Source organism: Nematolebias whitei, chromosome 22, assembly GCF_014905685.2.
Source record: "Nematolebias whitei isolate Nwh7 chromosome 22, NemWhi1, whole genome shotgun sequence".
NCBI classification, from domain to species: Eukaryota; Metazoa; Chordata; class Actinopteri; order Cyprinodontiformes; family Rivulidae; genus Nematolebias; species Nematolebias whitei.
Window position 1 is genome coordinate 31542779 of NC_056519.1, and position 9771 is coordinate 31552549.

Genomic DNA, 9771 nt, shown 5'->3' on the forward strand with positions numbered 1-9771 from the left:
GCTGTGATCATCTCCACCAGAGGAATTGTACTTGGTGCAACCGCAAAGTTCAGTCCCCTGGCAAGAATCTCTGTCTCCGGCTGGGTGAGCTGTCTGTCAGATAAATTCTTCACCCACTTTTCTGTCTCCCTGGCATGTAATTGACTACTGGAGTGTTGTCCTACACTGAATGTGTTGTTATTGGAATAGTGATGGTGTTGATGAGTTATTAGTAAGTTAAACTTATTTTGTTGTCGAGTCTTGGACTTGACATGCTGTGCTAAGCGTGCCTGATCTGTACAGTCCAACACTTGCTGAAGTATGGTCTGATCTAGACACATAGTTAGTTTATGTTTAATATGCTCTTCTTTGGCCTTCAAGGCCTCAATAGTAAAATTGGTCTGTCTCACCCGTTCATTCAGCAGCTGGGTTTGTGCTTTCTGAAGGATCTTGGTTGCCCGGTGCCCGCTGACCTATGATTTTAGTTCCAGGCTCTTGGGAATGATGCCACTTTGTCGACATCTGAGGTTGAATCGCAAGTGGTTCCTGTAGTCTGCCCTCTTCCTTGCTGTTTTCTCAAACTCTCTTACTAGTTTGAGGCAATCCTGGCCAAAGTGATTCAAAATATCCTGATGCATGCTCAATAATCCAGGTAGAAAAATCCAAAAAAGTTCAATCTGGTCCTCTGGACATTCAAAAAAACAAAAGCAAAACAAAGCAAAAAAAAAATCTAGAAACGTTTCGTCTCTCATCCAAGAGACTTCCTCAGTCTGAGGTGCTGTTTTCAGCTCAGTCTCTTAAATAGCACCTTCTTAGAGTGGATCAACCAGTTTGCTGCTGACAACCAAAACCAGCAGATCACATGCTCAAGAAGGACCATCAGCCTAACAATGGGTCATTAGCATTAGTCTTCCATTTTGCCACACTCCATTTTAAATGACCCCTGGCCCAGTGCAAACGTCTGAGCTTGTGGAGCTTGCTTAGAAATGGCTTCCTCTTTGCACTATAGAGTTTCAGCTGGCAACGGCGATGGCATGGTGGATTGTGTTCACTGACGATGCTTTCTGGAAGTATTCCTGAGCCAATTCTGTTATTTCCTTGACAGTGGCATTCCTGTTTGAGGTACAGTGACGTTTAAGGGCCCGGAGATCACGAGCATCCAGTAGAGTTTTACGGCCTTGACCCTTACGCACAGCGATTGTTCCCCCTTACGCACAGCGATTGTTCCAGATTCTCTGAATCTTTTGATGATGTTATGCACGGTTGATGATGATAACTTAAAAGTATTTGCTATTTTACGCTGGGTAACACCATTCTGGTATTGCTGCACTATCTTTCTGCACAACAGTGGTGGAATTGGTGATCCTCTTACCATCTTGGCTTCTGAGAGACACTGAATCTCTGAGAAGCTCTTTTTATACCCAATCATGTTGTCAATTGACCTAATTAGTGTTAATTGGTCTTCCAGCTGTTCATTATATGCTCAATTTCCTTTTTACAGCCACGTATTTCTACTTGTCCCAACTTTTTTGGGATTTCTTGACACTGTGAAATTTTGAATCAACATATTTTTCCTTTAAAATGTTACATTTACTCAGATTAAACTTTTGATCTGTCATCTATGTTATATTACGAATAAAATATTGACATTTGCCATCTCCACATCATTGCATTCAGTTTTTATTCACAATTTGTTTAGTGTCCCAACTTTTTTGGAATCCGGTTTGTATTACAAAACTATTGTAAATTAAAATAACAAATTATATTTGATCATTTAGTTGTAACGAATTGTTAACAATAGTCAAAACAAATTGGGTTCAGTTGCTAAGCACGTATCATTGAAGACTGATAAATTTGTTTATGATGGCTTGTGTTTTATTATCTAGTCAGAAAGGTTCATACATGTATGTTACTTTTCATTAAATCTTAGCAGTTTTATTTATTTTTTAACTTCTTTTAATAAAAACTTGTTGTGCCTGTCCTTTTTTTCTCCAGTGGCATGAGAACAGGGAAGTTTTGGTTGGATTATTGTTCCTGGTGTTTCCCTTCATTCCTGCCACAAACCTTTTCTTCAGGGTAGGATTTGTTGTTGCTGAGAGGGTTCTCTACATGCCCAGGTGAGTAGAAGTCCAGTACACATATGTTTATGAACACACTGCATTACATGTATCAGACTTTTTTGCCCAGTGTCGAAAGCAAAGGCAGAGTAATGATGTTGTTGCCCGTGTGAGTTTGGGTTCATTTGTCGTTAGCTTTTCCAGCAGGTGAAAAATCCAACAGAGTTATGTCAGGCCTTCTGGACAGTTTCTATTTGTTGACATGTTTAGTCTTTCATCCAAAAGACTTCATCAGTTCAAGGAGCCACAACAAACTTAGTCTTATAAATATCACCTTCACGTAGTGGGTCAACCAGTTTGATGGTGCTCTGATGGTTTCTGGAGTCCGCCCTCTCTCCCACCGACTTGTTTGAGGCAGACAAGTTGGCATCTTTTGGATGAAAGATGAAACGTTTCAACAAAAAGAAACCGTCTAGAGGACCTGGCTGAACTTTGTTGTAGTCAGTTCATGTTCTTTATTTTGCAACACTTCAGTCAACTCTTGTTGTTTTATCTGTGCTTTAGAAAAAAGTTGTTTGACACCACAGAAACGTGCCATCAGTAAAATAATGTTTTGACTTCACTTTCATTTGTTTTCTTTTTTCTCCACCCTCCTTTGACTCCATTTGTTTTCTGCTCGTGGAGCATGGGTTACTGTATCTTGGTGACTCATGGTTTTGGTCGTCTGTGTTCGGTGGCGAGTCGCTGGGGCAACTTGCTCCTTGGTGGCTCCATGTTCCTCCTGCTCCTGCTTTTCTCCTGGAAAACTGTTCAACAGAACAAAGTCTGGCACTCCAGGGAGGCCCTTTTCCTGTAAGTCTGTTCATTCTCATGATTTTGACAATGTTCAGAACTGATTTTTTTCCACACATAAACACTCATTATCTGCACTTGCACAGATGAAACAAAAGTACAGGTCCTTCTCAAAAAAATAGCATATTGTGATAAAGGTCATTATTTTCCATAATGTAATGATAAAAATGAAACTTTCATATATTTCAGATTCATTGCACACCAACTGAAATATTTCAGGTCTTTAATTGTTTTAATACTGATGATTATGGCATACAGCTCATGAAAACCCAAAATGCCTGTCCCAAAAAATTAGCATATTTCATCCCACCAATGAAAGACAAGTGTTTTTAATACAAAAAACGCCAACCTTCAAATAATCATGTTCAGTTATGCACTCAACACTTGGTCTGGAATCCTTTTGCATGAATGACTGCTTCAATGCGGCGTGGCATGGAGGCAATCAGCCTGTGGCACTGCTGAGGTGTTATGGAGGCCCAGGATGCTTCGATAGCGGCCTTAAGCTCATCCAGAGTGTTGGGTCTTGTGTCTCTCAACTTTCTCTTCACAATATCCCACAGGTTCTCTATGGGGTTCAGGTCAGGACAGTTGGCAGGCCAATTGAGCACAGTAATACCATGGTCAGTAAACCATTTACTAGTGGTTTTGGCACTGTGAGCAGGTGCCAGGTCGTGCTGAAAAATGAAATCTTCATCTCCATAAAGCTTTTCAGCAGATGGAAGCATGAAGTGCTCCAAAATCTCCTGATAGCTAGCTGCATTGACCCTGTGCTTGATAAAACACAGTGGACCAACACCAGCAGATGACATGACACCCCAGACCTCACTGACTGTGGGTGCCTCACACTGGACTTCTGGCATTTTGGCATTTCCTTCTCCCCAGTCTTCCTCCAGACTCTGGCACCTTGATTTCCGAATGACATGCAAAATTTGCTTTCATCCGAAAAAAGTACTTTGGATCATTGAGCAACAGTCCAGTGCTGCTTCTCTGTAGCCCAGGTCAGGCGCTTCTGCTGCTGTTTCTGGTTCAAAAGTGGCTTGACCTGGGGAATGCGGCACCTGTAGCCCATTTCCTGCACACGCCTGTGCACGGTGGCTCTGGATGTTTCTACTCCAGACTCAGTCCACTGCTTCCGCAGGTCCCCCAAGGTCTGGAATCGGCCCTTCTCCACAATCCTCCTCAGGGTCCGGTCACCTCTTCTCGTTGTGCAGCGTTTTCTGCCACACTTGTCCCTTCCCACAGACTTCCCACTGAGGTGCCTTGATACAGCACTCTGGGAACAGCCTATTCGACCCCTCTGTTCCCATCAGGTGTGAAAACTGGCTGGGAATCAGTCTTGAAGTTGCATTGTACATTTTTGAAAGTGGAAATCTGAGGACTTCTCCTCTGTTAAGAGATGGCTTTTCCCTTTTTACATAAATTGCTTCCTTCACCCCCCTCCCAAACCATCTGTGTTCTCGGTCCAAAATGTGCACATTTTGGTCCTCAAATGAGTGTCCCTTATTTGTGAGGTGGAGGTGAACAGCTGAATCTTGTCCTGAAGAGCTGGCTCTCCTGTGTTGAGCCATGCGTCTGTGAAGAGGCTGTATAGTTTCTCCAATGTAGAGGTCTGGACAGTCCTCGCTGCACTGGACCGCATACACTACACCACTCTGTTTGTGTATGGGTGTTTGCTTAGATTTTCTCAGATCAGTTTGAATTCTAAAAACATAATACATAAGTACTTTTACAAAGAACTTTCCCTCTAAAAAAAAAAAAAGAAAGAAAATTATAAATAAAATTTCTGTTTACTTTAAAAAATGTTTGCCAACTGAAGGAAACGTCACTCTAAATCAAGGACAGCGAAAAATTTGACATAAAACAATTCAATTTAATTTATTTCTATAGCGCCAAGTCACAACAGAAGTCGTCTCACAGCAATGAACAGAAATATTCATATATAAAAATAATAATTTAACATTATTTATCTGAGGAGCAGATTGCTTTGAGTTTAACTCCATCACAGAACTCTCATCTTGAGCAAACATGAAGGCGACAGTGGAAAGGAAAAACACCCTCATGAGGAAGAAACCTTTAGCAGAACCAGACTCAGGACAAGCGGTCATCTGCTTCAACTGACTGGGTTTGGTAGGATCAGATACACAATGGCAGGTCAAGAATCACATGTTAAGATAAAAATAATATCAAATGAAAATATTCAGTTTTAACAATTTGTCCTCTATTAGTCTAAGCATGACAACATACGAAGCCGACCCTAACTATAGGATTTATCAAAAAGGAAAGTCTTAAGCCCAGTCTTAAAACTAGACAATGTGTCAGCCTCACGGACAGAAACTAGAAGTTGGTTCCACAAGAGAGGAGCCTGATAACTGAAAGATCTTCCTCCCATTCCTCCCTATATGTATCACATCTATTTATGTGCTATGTATGCTGTGGTAGGTTTTTGATGCCTCAGACAGTGCCCTGTCTAGGACATGGTAAATGGTAAATGGACTGTACATGTATAGCACCTTTCTATCTGATCAAGATACTCAAAGATCTTTACACTACAATCTGTGCCCTCATTTACCCATTCATACAGCACTCTACTAGATCTCTACAAACTATTTGAACAAATCATTCTAAAGAGACTAACAGAGCTTTATCACATTCATACACCGATGGGACACACATCAGAGGCAACAAGGGGTTCAGTGTCTTGCCCAGGGACACTTCGGCATGTGACTGCTGGTGGATTTGAACCCCCAATTCTTGCATTGGAGGACGACTGCTCTAACCACTCAGCCACAGCTCCCCAAAGGTCTGAGAGATCTTTTTTATATCGTTTCTCCTTATGTTTTCTTCCCTTTTCTCATCTAAGCAAAAATATTATTCTGATAAAAATAGGAGGGCCCCAGCTTCATGCACTCCGCCCATCTTTCAGACGGCTGTACGTCAATGTTCTCGTTGTATCTCGGTGCAATGACAGTAAAGCTTATTCTGATTCTGATTCCATTCTGCTTTTGCTCTATGAACCGCTAGTGTTAGGGTTAGGGTAGAGTGCCTTCTCCGGGTCGGGGAGGAGGTCCTGCCCCAAGTGGAGGAGTTTAAGTATCTCGGGGTCTTGTTCATGAATGAGGGAAAAATGGAGCATGAGGTCGATAGGCGGATAGGTGCAGCGTCGGCAGTGAAGCGGGCGCTGTACAGGTCTGTCGTGGTGAAGAGAGATCTGAGTCAAAAGGCAAAACTCTCAATTTACCGATCGATCACGTTCCTACCCTCATCTATGGTCATGAGCTTTGAGTTGTGACCGAAAGAACAATATCCCGGATACAAGCGGCCAAAATGAGTTTTCTCTGCAGGGTGTCTGGACTTTCCCTTAGAGATAGGGTGAGAAGCTCATTCATCCAGGAGGGACTCAGAGTAGAGCCGCTGCTTCTCCACGTCGAGAGGAGCCAGTTGAGTTGGCTCAGGCATTTGGTTAGGATGCCTCCTGGACGCCTCCCAGGTGAGGTGTTCCGGACACGTCCCACTGGGAGGAGACCCAGAGGAAGACCCAGGACACGCTGGAGGGACTATGTTTCTCGGCTGGCCTGGGAATGCCTTGGGATTCCCCCAGAGGAGCTGGACCAAGTGGCTGGGGAGACGGAAGTGTGGGCCTCCCTACTTAAGCTGCTAACCCTGCAACCCGACCTCGGATAAGCAGAATGAATGGATGGATGTTTGCACAACAATTTCTTCTTCCTACTTATTTTATTATTTTACTTTCTCCCTGTTATTTTTCAGTTCTGGTATTCAGACTCTGCCTCACAATGCCAAAATCCACTACAACTATGCTAACTTTCTTAAAGACATCGGCCGGCACCAGGAAGCCATCTACCACTACAACATTGCTCTCAGGTGAGATTGCCAATAAGGATTGAATACACCAGTACATCTCAAGGAAAGGGGCAGTGTTTTGATGACCAAAATGTTCATATTTTATTTGGGTCTGATTAAACATTTTAAGCTGACACAACTTTATAAATCTTTTTCACTTACACCTATTTAAATATTCAGACGATCTGGCTGAATTAAAATCCTCCAAGTTCCAAATATAACTGTTTGATAAATAGTTTAAACTTTATCTAAACTCGTACGAATTTAAACCAAAATAAATTGTTTGTTTTAGATGAACAAACATTAATTTATGACTGATTAGTTATTTCTTTATTTTAGATTGTTAAAGTAATAAGTCCAAGTAATTATTTTACAGCTACTTCATCAAACTAGTCTAACCAGGTGGAGTCAGGTCCTCAGTCTTTTGACTAAAAGATGAAACATTTCAACAAGAAGAACCCGTCCAGAGGACCTGACTCCACCTGGTTAGATTTATCTACCTGGATTATTGAGCATGCATCTCAACACTTCTTCAAAATAGTTTTCTCCAAATTTTTATCTTCATTATTTGTGTTGTCAATTTTTAATGTTGTTTATGATTCTTGTTACGACCCGGCTCAGCCAGGAAAAGGGGAGGTAACATTAAAACCAGGTGGAGAATAGTTTTGAATAAAAGTAATGATTCATTTGTTCAGTGAAACAAAATTTAACAAAAAGAGCGTACTTTCAAAGTACTAATTAAAGATATTTTACAACTATGTTTTCTTAACAAAGGCAATAACAAAATTAAAGTCAACAATTGTGGTAACATATACTGCCTGGCAAAAAAAAAATAAAATCTCCACCTGGATTTAACTAAGCAAATCGTTATGAGCCTCCTATTGGATCATCACTGCATGGACCATTATGTTTCAGCTGCAACAAGTTATTTAACCACAACTGGTGCAATGAGTTGCTTCTCATTTCTTCAACTACCGTGTTGAAAGACACATCACTTGGTCGTGGAAAAGAAGTCAGTCTGTTTGAGAAGGGTCAAATCATTGGTATCAAGCAGAGAAAACATCTAAGGAGATTGTAGAAACTACTAAAATTAGGTCAAGAACTGTCCAACACATTATTAAAAACTGGAAGGACAGAGGGGACCCATCGTCTTCGAGGAAGAAATGTGGCTGGAAATAAATCCTGAATGATGGTGATCAGTGATCACTTAAACACTTGGTGAAATCAAATGGAAGAAAAACAACAGCAGCACTCAGAGCTGTGTTTAATAGTGAAAGTAAGAACAACTGCACCAGCACAATGTGAAGAGAACTCAAGGGACTGGGACTGAACAGCTGTGTAGCCTTAAGAAAACCACTAACCAGTGAGGCTAACTGGAAAAACAGACTTCAATTTGCTAGGGAGCATAAAGATTGGACTCTGGAGCAATGGAAGAAGGTCATGTGGTCTGATGAGTCCAGATTGACCCTGTTCCAGAGTGATGGTGCATCAGGGTAAGAAGAGAGGCAGGTGAAGTGATGCACCCATCATGCCTAGTACCTAGCCATCGATGCAAGATCTTGGTGAAAAATTAATGTAACACTGGATGAAATAGATCTTGTGAGATTGTAGAAGCTTATCGAAACTATGTCACAGTGAATGCATGATGTAATCAAAGATAAAGGTGGTCCAACAAAATATTAGTGTGTGACCTTTTTTTTGGGGTGGCTACTTGACACCTGAAGTTTATCTTTTTTCCATCGACGTTCAGCTCTTCTGCACAGGCGTCTTGCCTCTCGTGTAGTCTCATTTACCCAAAGGTGGGGCATACGTTTTTGATTCCTGAGCTTTAACGGGGCGACTGAGTCCAGGATCTGTACACACGCCTCCTGATGCTGAGAAAGCAACTCCTTTGTAGTAAGACCCGCAGAGAGTTCAGAGTCTGAAACAGAATTACTAGCAAAGATGGAAGAGAAGAGTGTGGCGGTGGAAGGGTTAAAAATCCTACAGGGCTTGGGTGTGGGGGGATGTGCAGGTTCACAAATCAATGAGGTGTTGAATAAAACCGGTTTGTGGTCGGAACAAACAGTGTCACCAATTTCTAAATCAGAAACAGACAAACCATGTGTTAAAACTAAGTCTAGAGTGTGGCCCTGCTGGTGAGTCGGACCAACAACACTCTGAACAAAGTTAAAGGACTGGATGAGGTCTAGAAAGTCCTGAGCTAATGGTTTATCTGGGCAGCACACGTGGATATTAAAGTCACCTAAAATCACAACCCGATCATATTGGAGCAGAACACCAGTTAGAAAGTCAGATAGTTCATTTAAAAACTGTTTATGGTATCCGGGGGGTCTGTAAAAAATAGCACACAGAACTGGGTTGGAGCGGCCCAGCTCACAACAGAGCAGTTCAAAACTCGAATAATTAGCTGAACCATGGAGCTGTCTACAGTGCAAATGTTTCTTAAAAACAGCCAATAATCCTCCACCACGACCAGTTGTCCTTGGAGCATTGAAAAAAGAACAATCCGGAGGCAGTAATTCCAGAAAAACACTGAACTCACCAGGGCAGATCCAAGTCTCAGTGATGAAAAGAAAGTCCAGTCGGTTGCAGCAGAAAAAGTCGTTCAAAATAAAAGTTTTATTACCCAGCGATCTGGCATTTATCAGGGCCATCCTCGTAGAATCCACCACAGGATGAGATGGTTGCAGTGTCCAGTCCAGCGGCCTCAGATTTGCAGAGATAGATGCGCGCCTCCGGCAGGAAACCCAGCCGCGCACGGGCCCAGTGTGATGATGGGACCCCGACAGCGGGACCAGACAGCGCGCCACAGGATCTGTACAGTGCCAGGAGCAGAGGTGGAAACGCTCACCATCAGCTGGAGAGGATGTTTCAGAGGCAGCCAGCTGGGCTTTCAGTTTCACCAGCCGGCCAGCACGTTTTCCACGGCGTCTGGAGCGACGTCTCCGGGGAGGCAGGTGCGCGCCTCGCTGCAGGTAAGCAGGCACGTCCGCCAGCAGCGGGGGGACGGGGGGGGGGGGGG

General features: G+C 42.6%; 1 protein-coding gene across 1 annotated transcript in view; it reads left to right on the plus strand.

Annotated features, from left to right (window-relative positions):
• The window catches only part of LOC119428138 (protein O-mannosyl-transferase TMTC1-like), a 94748-nt gene that overhangs the window by 8369 nt on the left and 76608 nt on the right, over nucleotides 1-9771 (plus strand). The window contains 4 exon segments of the mRNA XM_037695775.1: nucleotides 1975-2096; nucleotides 2721-2888; nucleotides 6654-6839; nucleotides 9114-9161. Of these exon segments, the coding sequence (XP_037551703.1) occupies nucleotides 1975-2096; nucleotides 2721-2888; nucleotides 6654-6839; nucleotides 9114-9161 (524 nt within the window).